Source organism: Eucyclogobius newberryi, unplaced genomic scaffold, assembly GCF_026437365.1.
Source record: "Eucyclogobius newberryi isolate DKJ021-1_F unplaced genomic scaffold, fEucNew1.0.hap1 SCAF_18, whole genome shotgun sequence".
NCBI lineage: Eukaryota > Metazoa > Chordata > Actinopteri > Gobiiformes > Gobiidae > Eucyclogobius > Eucyclogobius newberryi.
The window spans coordinates 9,141,799-9,156,117 of NW_027315812.1; the positions used below are offsets into that span (position 1 = coordinate 9,141,799).

The window sequence follows — 14,319 nt, forward strand, 5'->3', positions numbered from 1 at the left end:
ACACGTGTCATAAGCCGCGTTCACACATGCAGCTTTATCTGGGAATTTGCCTGCATTTTGCCAGAGCAGGGACATGAATGAAGCCAAGTACCACTGCTCGTTTCTTTGGTTACGGGCTTGGTTTCCATGGTTACACTGTGCAGTTTATTTAAATGATGCAGCAGTGAAGCCTGTGTGAACGGGATCTGCGCGTGGAGCTTTAGATCAGAACTAAATGGCAATAATGTCCTATTTATCCATGGCAACGATGACAAAACCTGACTTGTAATTTGACGTTCCTCCTGCAGGGGGCGATGGCAGCGACGTACTCCGCCCTGAACCGAAACGTGCCACCCGTCCTCGAGCCCGTGGGCTGCTCCACTCTGGCCCAGAGACGAGGGATAAAGAAACTCACTTCCACCGCCCTGTGATACACCAATGCAGCCTCCGATTGGCTCGCCTCAACACTGAAGCCCCGCCCCTTGACCCCAATGCTGCCGCCGATTGGTTCTCCTCTGCCCAAAGCCCCTCTATTGCCTCCGATTGGCTCCCAACACAGAAATCACGCCCTCTTTACCGCGCTGCAGCCTTTGATTGGCTCTCCTACTACATTTGCCCCACCCATTCCATCGCTACCTCTTCTTATCGGTCGTCCTCAACACTTAAACCCGCCCCTTTTCTCTTCCTTTGCCTCTGATTGGCCCTCTCCTGTTTGCAAGACAATCAGAAAGTACATATTTATTCTTAAGGAGAGGGAAATGTATGCATTCAAAGACTCGATAAACAAAACAAAAAAAGACTATTGTTGTTGTTATGGGATTATTAATGTACTGTCGTCAATCTGCTGTAGTTCTGCATTTATTCAACCGCAAGTCGCCTCCGATGTGAGAAAAGTGAGCCGAGAAAGTAGTCTTAAGTATTAGATGCGAGTGAACAAACAGGAACCCGACGCTGAAGCTACATTAGCCCCTTTTATGCTCCTGTTTTGGGATATTTTCAGTAAATATGTTGCGCTCGTCATTCGTTGAACCCGGTCGTTTAGGTCGACAAAAGCACTATTTTCTTACGGATTAATGCCTTGGCAAATGACGACAATGACGCCTGTATTCATGGGTTTCAGAGTGATGAACATTTGCGAACGTTTTAAATAACACTTTATATTAACTGCACTTAATACAGCCTAAAGAAAGACTTAATACCTATGAACAAATGATAAATTAAGAAGGATTAAGGCTTAGCAACTGCTTAAATAATATCTGTTGTAGTTATTTGCCTGAATCATTTTTGTTCATGCTTTCTTGAGGCTGATTACGGTTTCGTTAATGTAAATTGGTTGGTGCCCCGTTTTCATAGCGATTAACTCTTCCAAACTCAATATTCCATCTTTTGAATGGTCCAAAGTCTTCAAAATGACACGTAGAACAGAAACTCATGAATAACTCAACAGCGCCACCACCTTTTCAATGCTGTGAGTTGCTATTGTCTTCTAGAATGTATTCACTGTGTGTCGTGCTTCCGAATGGAGGCAGGAGGAAGTTTTCCCAATTTATTACACAGCATTTTTCATAAGAAACGTAAAAAAAACGTTTTTAACTTGATCATTAATTTATGCGAGTGCCCGCCCACCTCTTGGTTCTGGAAGTAAATTTACACCATTACTTTCCCTGGTAGACTTTCTGAAAAAATTATATTAAACATTTAAAAGCTTGTACTGTGGTAACTAAACACCACAAGTCTTAAAACTATGTGAAACTTTATTTTAAAAAACAAATTTGAAGTTGTAAGTGTGTTTTTGGACTGAAAATAACCTGATTGTTGCTATTGGTTACCACATAACCAGTTAATCTCTGTCGTCGTGCCTTTAAACTCTTCATATTTTACATTTTTGAACATTTTTTGGGGTAAAATGCAATGCAAAGTTACTTCTGGAACCACGGCATAACCCTAACCCACGGCAAATATGCACATTGACATTAATTATTTACCCATTTCCATTAAATATTCTAGTCTTACTGAATGAAAGGATACGGAGAAAACATTCAATTTCGTGCTTATAAAATTAACAAAAATATCCCATGAGGAAAAGCAGGCGCAAAAGGGGCTGAGGCTGAAGTGTTAAATGTCAGAAGGCAGAGTCTGATCAAAATGTCCAACGATCCATTGAAAACCACAGTGCGTTTCCTCATAAAAGTCGTTAGCAGAAGAAAACGATTAGCAGCGAATGTGGGCTTCGTTTTTGCCGTCGTCGATCTTCCCATGACGCAGCTTTTTGCCCCATTTCTGGTCGTCGTTCACGTAACAATCTGACCTACTTCTCTTATCTATGCACGGATAAAAAAAAAAGCACATTTCCAGTAACTTTGGATAAATGTGTTCCAGTCACTTATTATGCCAATTTCATGTCTGGTTTGTTTGCAGTGGCTTGTTTGAAGTTGGAGTAAAAGGAGGAGAATACAGTTTATTTTACTGGTCTTTGACAAATGTCTCAAAACACAATGTAAAATAAATATGTAAAGTGCGACTCAACAGCTTTTGGATCCACTTTCCACTTAAAAAACAGGCATTTTGAGATTATAATAACAATTAATATCCTGCGTCGCTCCCTCGTGTGCGTCTAAATCTGCATTTTAAGCCCACATTTCCTCTTTCTATTTTCTTCTGTTGCGTGTCGACTGGCTAAACTGTCTTTCCGTGTTTTGTTCAGACTGATGGAGCTTCCTGTCTCGAAACAACATTGTAAATAATTTCAGGACATTCTCAGGTTTTTACGACGCGCCTGCGACTCGCAAAAGAGAAAAAGCACAGCGTGAGCAGAGCCGGGGTCGCTCCGGGTCGTTCCAGTCTTCTACTGTACACAGTGTGTGTTTTAATGCAGCCCTTTAAAAAGCAACAAAACATTCCTTTAATTTCACAGATTCAAGTTTTTGTCTAAAGAAAATGTCCCAAATATGATCAACTTGAAACGTATGATTTTTTTTTTAAAGTCAGAAGCAGGAATTACGATAGCAACTCTTGTGCCTACAATTCCCACAAAGCATTTGGGCTTCAACATGAGGGGTAGACATGTACAACAACCTGAATGTTTTTTTTTTAATATATCACTATCTATATTTAAAGACAATCAACAAAATCTTTAAAAAAAACAACCTAAACTTAGTCCTGCTTCTGTTTCTACTTGTACTCTTTATTAGCCTGGTCAGCCAAACACTTTCACTTTAAATTAGGTCTGGATTGCTTTGACCAATAGTAAGTACATATACAAACATGGGCGGAATTTATGCAAATGTTCTGATGGCTTATTGGATGTGCAGTTCAGTCAAAAAGTTTGGACACATCTTGAATTAAAGTAATTTTAAAATCAAAGTATGTAGTAGTATCGTAAAGTAATTAACTGTAAATGACATCATCAACAAAGAGACTAAAACCAGGGCTAAACCCGGACAAAACCCGGACTAAAGCGTCCGGACTAAAGCCGGACTTTACCGGGTGTAAATCTAGATTAGTGGCCTCATTTATTACACTTTGAAGATGGAATATAGACTAAACTGCGTACGTACACTTGAAAACTCAATGGAATCCTAAAGCTTCTTGAAAAGCATCAGAACAAAACGATTAAAATGCATCCGTACTTCTGACTAATGTTGTGCCGTTCATACTGTGTCAGTTGCTGCTGGAATTTATAATTGCAAAAATTGGCTGACCAGGCTCTGTGTTTTACTGTTGAAATATATAAATAAAGGGAAAATATTTTATGTTTTAAATGATTATGATAAATCTGTCTAAATGTACAGCTCTGGGAACAGGATGTAAAAGGGTTTGTGTTATGATACAAATGTTCATGACAAAAATGGGAAAAGCTTTCTTCTTCTTTACCTCCTTGTTCTTTTAGCGTTTGTCCTGCTGCTACCAGCCGCCATTTTGTATCTGCAGCGACGGCTGGACTTTATAGTAAAACAATAAAATTGATAATCAGACAAAATGTTGTCATGTTTGTATTTTATTCTCCGAAAGCTAGGCACCTCCATTATGTGCCAATGGCCTTCAATTAGCTCAAAGCTAACTATCAAGGTGCCAAACTTTGGAAGTAAACTTTAGAGTTTAGGGAGTTAAGTCTCCCTAAAACATCATTACAATCTGGAATAATAAATATGGTTTCTCTGCATAAATGTCTGCTTTATATCTCTTTTGTCCTGCCAAATACAACTAATTTATAGGACTTCGGTATTCAAATGTCTTCTTTGAAAACCACAAATACATTTTTATACCTCCAATGATTTATAAAATGGATGTATGTGCAGTTATTGAATTACTATAGTTCAGTGGCCACAGAAAGCACTCTGTGTATCGAGGACCTGCAGACAGTGGTAAAAGAAGTAACGTGAGTACATCTTCTCCTTGAAACGCAGTATTTACCGCAGTGCAGCGCCAGCTCTGCGCTGTCCTAGAGGCTGTGGGGGGCTTGGATACCTTTATCTTAATCTCCCAAGGGGCGCGCGCCAGAAACAGTTTGAAAAGCTCTGATTTATCAAATATATTCATGTGCAGTTATTGAATATCTATAGATTTAACGACCTAATAGTGTCTCTGTAACATTCTGTTTCAATAAAGCGCGTTGATTTTGAACGCTCGCTCTTGCACATGCGCAGACCGGTGGACGTGTCGGAGCCGTGACTAGCTAGCACAGTGCTAACCGCGGAGTTAAACAGCCGCAGTTCATCCGTCTGTAAACACTCACTTGTTCACTGTTTGTCTTTTCGGTCCATAGGAGTTTACACTGAGCGAGGCGTGAAAGAGAATGCCCAAGAATAAAGGTAGGTGACGGGGTGGTTTAGGGGCTTATTTTGCGTGTTTTATTCGGGCTCGGGGCTCCTCCATCCCGCCGCACTGTAAAACGTGACACCGCACGGCTAGGCTAACGCTAGCTAGCACCGTCACCCAAGAACTCATTCAAACACAAAAAGACGCAGCTGAAATTCCTTTTATTGCTACAAAGGATGTCAACGGTTTGATATAAGCCTCGTTTCTCTTGGCAACATCATTACACCCTGGTTACCGCGGTGTAATCGTAAACATTCCACTGAGCTAACGAGCTAATGCTAAGTTAAACCGCACCCGATCGGGCCGCAACTTCTGTCACATTCACCAATAAATTCAAAAATGAGCCGCTGTCATAGATCACAATGCGTTTGACACAATATTTAAGACAAAACCCACATTGTGTTATTTTATTAACTGATTATCTGGTGAAAATACTGTCTAAAATCTTCTTGGCTAATGATGCAACAATGGGGTTTTTAACAGCGGGTGGTTTTAGGGTTTTGTTTTCCAGCTGAACCTCGTTTTAAAGATGATAAAGTGTTTTGTGTACTCTTATTTTGCCTGACGTTGTGGTGTTTGTTTGCAGGAAAGGGAGGAAAGAATCGGCGGCGTGGAAAGAACGAGAATGAGTCTGAGAAGAGAGAGCTGGTGTTCAAAGAGGATGGACAAGGTGAGAGGGGCCAATTAGCATCAAAATCAATCAGTTTATCTATATTTAGCCAATAGTTTGTCTTTTATTGGGAATATATTGATTACAGTAAGTCTTACCCCTATTCATTTACAGTCCAAGTCAAAAAAGTGTGGGATTTTTCTCAGTTTTGTTTTGTTTCTGTGGCATTGACCTCCTGATTATTCTTGTTTTTTCTACTTTGTTGTCAGCTTGTCTGAAGTTGATGTTTCTTGGTGGTTTTCGTCACTTTGGGATGATATTCTTGTGGTTTTAAGCCTTGAGCTGGCTGAAATACATCTAGTATCTGTTGTAATTGCTTGTTTTGCATCTTAAGTCTGGACTGCAACTATTAATCGTGATCATTGTGACTAGTTTACTTTGAAAATGACAGTATTTTGGTCATATTTATTGTTGGCTGAACTTTACAGACTCTTAAACGCATGCCCAAAGATAATTAATAAAAGAAACTTGGAAAAATCCATGAAGATCACATTTTCATCACTAAAACACCTTTTAAATATTCTCTACTTGACTTCAGTCACCATATTTCAACATTTTATTTGCTCAAAAACGTGTCTATCGAGTATATAATAGAAATAATAGTTTTACATGATGGTGTCAGCTGGTTTGTTGTAGCCCTAGTCTTAAGGTTGTGGTGTGTCATAATAGTTTGGTCATTCAGGAGCATTGCGACGTCTAGAGCAAAAGCAAACAATTTATATTATAATAAAACATGTACTTGGTTGTCAGCACTATTCATTCTTAAAAGATCTTCTCCTGGAGCTGACTTTTTGTTCCATATTGACATTTTGGGCGCAGTATTGTGTAAAACTATTGTGTTTTCTTCTGATCCGACTGAAGCTGTTGACTGAACGTGTCGCGGCAGAAGTGAGTTCATTGTCTTGGAATTTAGCTTTTGCCTTGTAGAAAAATTAGTTGTTGCATTCTTGAAGTGAAGATCGCTTTGTGTGTTGAAGACATTTAATCGTTGCCATTTGACACAAAGAAACTGTCGAATTGAACCTTCCCATGTCCGTGCTCAGCTCCAAACCACACTCGTTCACAGACGGGAGGACTGACTTCTCCATTAAAACGACTCGAGCTGATCAACGACGATTTAGAAATGATGAACTGCACGACATTTGAACTCCTCAGACCAGCTCTTTAGATCGGATCGCTGTCTCTTTAAACCTTTTGAGCACGTGGCTGCAATAAATCCGAATGTACAAGAACTTTCAGTCGTATATTTGGTTCGTTTTAGACTGGAACAGGCATTAAACATTCTTCTTCTTGCAGAGTACGCTCAGGTGATCAAAATGCTGGGGAACGGCCGTCTGGAGGCGATGTGTTTCGACGGCACCAAGCGGCTTTGTCACATCAGAGGAAAGCTCCGGAAAAAGGTTTGTGTCTCACTCCGACCAAGGAAGGCCAGCTCCACGAACGTGTTAAAGGCGCAATGGATGATTTTTCGGCGATTTGAGAACTCAGGCTGAAGTGCGCATGCCACTCCCCCTTGTGGACTGATACAAAACACACATGCGTTTGTTTATCAGCGCGACGCATCACATCTCTCATCTCCCGTAGATTTCCGTCTTCTTCTGAGTCAGCTCGAACTGTCTTTCTCCGTCCTAATTTTGTCCCGTACACTGAGGGAACTACATTATGATAGATCAATGCGCTTAGACACACGGAAACGTGCTGCTCATGGGGACGAGCCGCACGCGGCTGCAGGTGAGCGGTACGTGCGTTTTATGATTGATACGTGGCAGGACTAATCGGCAGTCCACGCCACGAGGAAATGACTCAGATTTGGGCCAAAAAAAATCGTCCATTCAACCTTTTAAATTTATGGCTTCTACGTCTTTTCAACGGACGACAATAGCGCCTTTTGCGATTGATTTTTCACGTGTCGGAGAAAACCTTAGTTAGTTTGCGCTGATGATAAAGCGGCCGTGGATTGGCTCAGCTATTGATCATAAACCGGGTCAAATCCACGTAATTTTGACCGTTTTAGAGCGACTTGTGCCGTGGATGTGAATTTAACCCTGTGTTTCTCCTCAGGTCTGGATCAACACGTCAGACATTATCCTGGTGGGACTCAGAGATTACCAGGTCTGTGTTTTTATCTTTTAGCGACGCTCTCTTTTCATTTAATCAACGTGACCGTAAATGCATCACTGTATCAGACGTTTTATCTGAAGTTGTCGTCATTTTTAGGTAAAATTAGACTCAACTCGCTCCTTAAGAATCATCAACATTTGGATTGTTGTAGCTAATCTTTTACGAGGAGTTTTAATTATTTGCTTTCGCCCTTTCTTCATACGAAAATGTCTTCATACTAAAATGTCAGGGTTTGTGCAGTGTTATTATTTTCACATACTATCTAAAGACCACGACTCCAAAGGTCAAGCACAATCTCAATCAATCAATATTTTATTCTTCCACGTGTCATAATCTTCTCAATATTACAAAACAAAACCACTGCTTAAATCACGTGCCTGAAAAGGAGCAAGATTCTTATGATACACGCCCCGTCAACAAGAGTAAAAATATACAATCGATCGTACAGGTCTATCTCAAGTTGAATCAGAAAAGGATTTATTGTCCGTGAATAAGAACAACTTTTACAAACTGGGTGAAAAGGTGCAAAACGAAACGATAATATAAAGAAAAAATATTAAGAAAATGGTTAACTATTATGATAAAAAATAACACTCATAATTTACAAACATGACATTTCAGTCTTAAAGTGCTGCCAAACATGTTCATCAAGTTCAGTTTTTTTGTCTGATTTATACATGTGTTTTCGAAGGGGATTTTTAATTCAACAAGTTTTACACATTTTGGGGTCTTCCGCTTCACAAAAAGTTCTCATTTTTGGTACTTTTTTGCTCTTTTTCAGGACAACAAAGCCGACGTCATCCTCAAGTACAACGCAGACGAGGCTCGGAGTTTGAAAGCCTACGGGGAGCTGCCCGAGCACGGTGAGTTCAGGGACTAAAACCCCAAAAGAAACGCACGCTCATTATTAGAGTTCTGAGTCGATGTCGAGTTTTACCGTTGTCCAGCAGAAGTCGCCATGTCCTCTAGTATTTCAAATCTACTGCAATATCCCCACACAGAGCAGGGTCTCGATATAGTGTTGATATTATACAAGTTTAAGTTCAATGAGGACGTTATCTTTGCATTTAAAGGGACGGTAACTGTTTTTCCCATGTAATTGAGTAAATATCTGTTTTGCCACGGCACAGATGTTGTGTAAAAAGATCTATCCGGGTCCAAATCTAACTTAATTGGCCTCGGCAAGTTATGAAAAACACGTGTAAACTCATTGCGGTAAATATTTAGGAAGTGAGCAACGCGTGTGGGCCAATGCAAAGGCTTTAAAACGCGCTGCTTCTCTGTGCTGTGTTTTTAAGACCGTAAAAGTCAGGTATGGTGTTGTAATATTATTTTTTAAAGCGATTTCAAAGCAAACTATTGTATATTTTGAACGGTTGAAAGTCCCGTGCGTCGGGAGTCAGCGACGTCACGGAAACGTGTGAAATAAAACTGTCTCGAAGTCTCACAAGACAGACTTTTTAGCCAAACAGAAATCGTTAAGTCGATAGATCAGTCGATGTTGTATTAGCCGACCTTGTTTTTATGATTTTTATAGTTATTTACGTGCAAAACTGCAGTAAGAGAAGGCGTGGAGTGCATTAGCTGGATGTTTGAGTGACAGGACAGTTTAATCCAACGTTTCCCCTTTAAAGATGCCGTTCACTCGTGCTATTCTGTTTTACTGTTGTTTTTGTGTGTGATCTGACTCATCATAACTGCTTGTAGCGGCACCACACCGGCCCGTCAAACAGATTCACCAACACACGGAGCGTTTACCTTTTCCCCTTTTTTCTTTTTCAGCTAAAATCAACGAGACAGACACGTTTGGACCGGGAGACGACGACGAAATCCAGTTTGACGACATCGGGGACGACGACGACGAAATCGACGATGTAAGAACTCGATTTGTAATTTGTGCTGGTTCATTTTCACACACGAGACCAAATGGGGCATTTGTGAACTAGGACGAGGACAGAACCACACAAAGTACTTTAAGACTCAAACTGGGCCCAAACCAGAACAGAAAACTCACCTTTCTGCACCGCTTGGGTCACGAAATAACCATAAGAACTAAAAAACATTTGCTTCTAAAATCAAGCTATAGTCTAAAAAATGTACCCAAACGTTAAGATTTATTCACGTAGACTTCATTTTCTTAGTTTCCTAAAGCTGGTCACACAATTGAATAATAAGACGATAAAAAAGATGTTTTATTTCTCATAATAATCGTCATCTTGACATCAGTCTCTAAAACACGTGACAAGAACTTAAATTACAAAAACCGTGTCAAAAAAGAATCAACTTTCTGTTTTCAATGAATAACACGTTATCTTAATCTATTTTCTGTCTATTTGTTTAAATTAAATCTACATGAAAAACCTCCACTCGTTTCAGCTTCTTAACTCGTGTTAAAGCGCCCCCTACAGGTCGGACCACTCATTGAACTAAAATGCAGTTCAGATTATGGCGGTATGGACGATTTTTCGGCGATTTGAGAACTCGGGTGGAAGTGCACATGCCCCGTGCGGACTGATACAACACACACGTGCGTTTGTTTATTAGCGCGATTGATCGCATCGCATCTCTCGTCTCCCGTAGATTTCCGTCTTCTTCTGAGACAGCTCGAACTGTCTTTCTCCGTCCTAATTTTGTCCTGTACACTGAGGGAACTATATTATGATAGATCAATGCCCTTAGACGTGGAGAAACGTGCTGCTCATGGGGACGAGCCAGAACGAGGCTGCAGGTGAGCGGTAGGTGCGTTTTATGATTGATACGTGGCAGGACTAATCGGCTGTCCACGCCACAAGGAAATGAGCGATAATTTGGGCCAAAAAATCGTCCATTCCACCTTTAATGTATTTCAATTTTTGGAAGAATTTTTTTTTTATCACAGAATAGCACATTTTTACATTTTTAGGTGTATAATTTCACTTCCTGTTTGTAATTGATGACATCACACTAGGAAAACTCGTCTAATGACAATTTTTTAAAAAGAAATTGACAAATAAAAATGTATAACAGTGACTTTATTTTGATGAATTAATGTTGAAAGAGTCAAAAAAGTTCTTTGTGTAAATTCTGCATAAACTTTGGCTGGAATTTTCAAATTTTTCAACATTTTCTCCACAAATACCTGCTCGATTGGCGTAAAACTAAAATTCATATGTACAACAGGTATAAATACACCAAATAGTCAAAATTAGAAAATCGTAAAAACCTGTCATGCAATTTAACTAGTTTTAACTGTAATTATGAGCTTTTTTTTAAACTCGTTTTAACTTGTTTTAAGTGTAATTACGTGCTTTTTAACTGGTTTTAACCGTAATGCTGGTTTGCTTCCAGATCTGATCTCCTGCTGCCTGAAGAGAAGACGGTTGGACTTTGGACGCTCCGGTCGGACGAATAACACTCGATCATAAATATTTGTACTAAAGATTCAGCCTGAACCAGTCTAAAAAAAACTGTTTATTAAAAGAAAATTCCATGTCCAGTTCTTTGCATTTCACGTCAGGAGAGAAGGAAATCGCCACCGACTTAATTAGCCGTGGCGTCTTGAGAAATGTAACGCCGGTGTCGAGTTCAATCGCCCGGCGACTGGACGCACACGGTCAGGAGCATCGCTAGATCTTTTACTCTTTTTCCTTTGTCACTCTTCCGCGCATCTCATCGGTCGGAAAAGTAAACGCCACTCTTTTTAAGATGTATTTATATCGGTTTCACTCAGCGTGGAACAGTACACGGGATCTCTGGATTCGCCAATAAACCAATAAACCGATTTGTCTTGTTTTCCTCCTGTTTTCTCAAGTTTCTCTGTCGTGCACCAGTTGTTTGTTTGTTTGTTTACGAAGCGAAAAACGATCGATTCACGCCAAATCTAGTGAAGTTCAGATTCACAATGACCAATCGTAAACCCGCAAAAAGTATCAAATTATGAACTAAATTGACCTGGCCACACCCACAAACCGTCGTGTTGTGCGCAATTAAACTCAAATTCTCCCATAAACTATATAATCCCAGACAGTGAATTCTATAATTTGCTTTATAAATGACAAAATGCATCAGAAAAAACACAATAAATTAAGTGCTCTTCACCTGTTCAGCCTTTTTTAAAATGTAAATCAAGAGCGTGTTCGTCTGTTGGCGTGAATTGAGCGTTGTTTCAGTGTTTTGTCGCGTCACGGAATCTGTTTTACACGTTTAATCGCGTCATTTTCTCCCACTCACCTGCTCCGCGTCAGGTTCTGCCCCGTGACACATTGCTTCACATTTGATCCGTTTCCTCCGCGATCAAAGCTTTCAAACGATACAAACTTATAATGAAGTAATAATGATGGATGTAATGTCGGTCTGGTTTGTGTTTGTTCAGAGTTTAAATGGGTTTTATAACTCGAGTCGAGAGTCGACATCAGAACTTTAAATGTGAATGACGGTCGTGTAAAGCTCATTTAGGACGTTTTCTTCACGTTTGGTCGATTAATCGGTCGATGAAGTCTCTGTCAAAGTATTTGATAAGGATTTTTAAGGATCAGAAAAGAGGCAGGGCAGAGGAAAGTCTTGAAGCGCCCCCTACAGGTCGGATGACTCATTGAACTAAAATTAGTTGTTTTTTTTTAGGTTTATAATTTCACTTCCTGTGTGTAATTGATAACATCGCACTAGAAAATTACCCAGCAACCACTGGGCTAAAACTCTTAATATGTTACCATTTGTCTAATCTGACAAATACGAAAATATGAGGGCGACTTTATTTTGTTGAATTAATGTTTCGAGATTCAAAAAAGTTGTTTCTTTGTGTTAATGCTGCATAAACTTTGACTGGTGTGATGTCACTTCCTGTCATTTTATACAGATTTTTCCACCTGCTCGATTCATGTAAAACTCATATGTACAACAGGTATAAATACTCCAAATAAAGACAAAATTATAAAATCATAAAACCTGTTTGTGAAGCACAATTTGTCACAGAAGAAGAAATGATATGAACTAATAAGAGCGTGATTAATCATCAGACGATCAAAGACACAACAGCAGGATTATATACATTTATATATATATATATATATATATATATATATATATATATATATATATATATATATATACATGTTGGAGAGTAGTGGCTTTGTTTCCATGGCGCTGGTGTTACTTTGCCTGTAATGTTCCACACTATGGCATTAAACTCATCTACATTCAATCACTAGTGTTTTTAATTGCTAAAGTCTCACTGTGAGCGAGGTCGTTTCTACTCTCCACAGATCTGACCCGTAACTTGGCTCGGTGGCGCCGCGACTGGACAATTGTAATGCCGTACTGCGGAACATCATGAGTGACATCTCCATGGAGACGAGCAGGAGGCAGTGCACAAGGTAGAGGGATGGAACGTTAAAAAATAACCTCCGTTACCATGGAAATCCGCCATGTTTGTCGCTGGTGGTTTAAACGTGCAGAGGATAGAGATGTATTAAACAAAATAATGTTAGAAATAAAAGAAATATAACAAAAAGCCGTGGAACAGCCTGATCCACGGCCACTACAGCTTCATGACGTCATACTTTAAAGTTTAATCATCTTAAACTCTCCAGTGGTTTAACATCAGGCAAACGGAAAACAAATCCCAGATAGGAATAAATCATATTTCCAATTCAAAAGATATATTTTGTTGGATGCAACGATCATAATTTCTCATCATTCTGAATGTGTTAGTCGGGTCCGGAGGGACGGGAGTGATCTGGTTGCCATGGTAACGAGTTAGCTTCTGTTGCTAAACGGGCCTAAACGGTTTTGACTGGAGAGGCTAGTAAAGGATACATTTGTTGTTTTTATATTTACCAATATCATTCACTACTATTCACCTGTGTCGAGACTTCCTTGTGTAGTATTTATATTGATCTATTATATTATAGTATTAGTACTGATCTATTATATTATAGTATTAGTACTGATCTATTATATTATAGTATTTGTTTTGATCTATTATATTATAGTATTAGTACTGATCTATTATATTATAGTATTAGTCTGATCTATTATATTATAGTATTAGTACTGATCTATTATATTATAGTATTAGTACTGATCTATTATATTATAGTATTTGTTTTGATCTATTATATTATAGTATTAGTACTGATCTATTATATTATAGTATTAGTCTGATCTATTATATTATAGTATTAGTACTGATCTATTATATTATAGTATTAGTCTGATCTATTATATTATAGTATTAGTCTGATCTATTATATTATAGTATTAGTCTGATCTATTATATTATAGTATTAGTCTGATCTATTATATTATAGTATTAGTACTGATCTATTATATTATAGTATTAGTCTGATCTATTATATTATAGTATTAGTCTGATCTATTATATTATAGTATTAGTACTGATCTATTATATTATAGTATTAGTCTGATCTATTATATTATAGTATTAGTCTGATCTATTATATTATAGTATTAGTCTGATCTATTATATTATAGTATTAGTCTGATCTATTATATTATAGTATTAGTACTGATCTATTATATTATAGTATTAGTCTGATCTATTATATTATAGTATTAGTCTGATCTATTATATTATAGTATTAGTCTGATCTATTATATTATAGTATTAGTCTGATCTATTATATTATAGTATTAGTCTGATCTATTATATTATAGTATTAGTCTGATCTATTATATTATAGTATTAGTACTGATCTATTATATTATAGTATTAGTACTGATCTATTATATTA

General features: G+C 38.4%; 2 protein-coding genes across 5 annotated transcripts in view; both read left to right on the top strand.

Annotated features, from left to right (window-relative positions):
* The window catches only part of LOC140364374 (ribosomal protein S6 kinase alpha-3), a 77,446-nt gene extending 73,488 nt beyond the window's left edge, over positions 1–3,958 (top strand). For all 4 annotated transcript variants that reach the window (XM_072450476.1, XM_072450477.1, XM_072450479.1 and 1 more), the window contains one exon: positions 288–3,958. In XM_072450476.1, the coding sequence (XP_072306577.1) occupies positions 288–410 (123 nt within the window). In that variant the 3' untranslated portion in view covers positions 411–3,958. The remainder of the gene's footprint in view (positions 1–287) is intronic.
* Positions 3,959–4,600: 642 nt separating this feature from the next.
* On the top strand, positions 4,601–11,348 carry eif1axb (eukaryotic translation initiation factor 1A X-linked b). The gene is made up of 7 exons (XM_072450482.1): positions 4,601–4,790; positions 5,384–5,467; positions 6,764–6,867; positions 7,529–7,579; positions 8,370–8,451; positions 9,371–9,462; positions 10,916–11,348. The coding sequence occupies exons 1-7, from the start codon at positions 4,775–4,777 to the stop codon at positions 10,919–10,921; spliced, it is 435 nt and encodes a 144-aa protein (XP_072306583.1). The 5' UTR covers positions 4,601–4,774; the 3' UTR covers positions 10,922–11,348.
* The last annotated feature ends 2,971 nt before the right edge of the window (positions 11,349–14,319 follow it).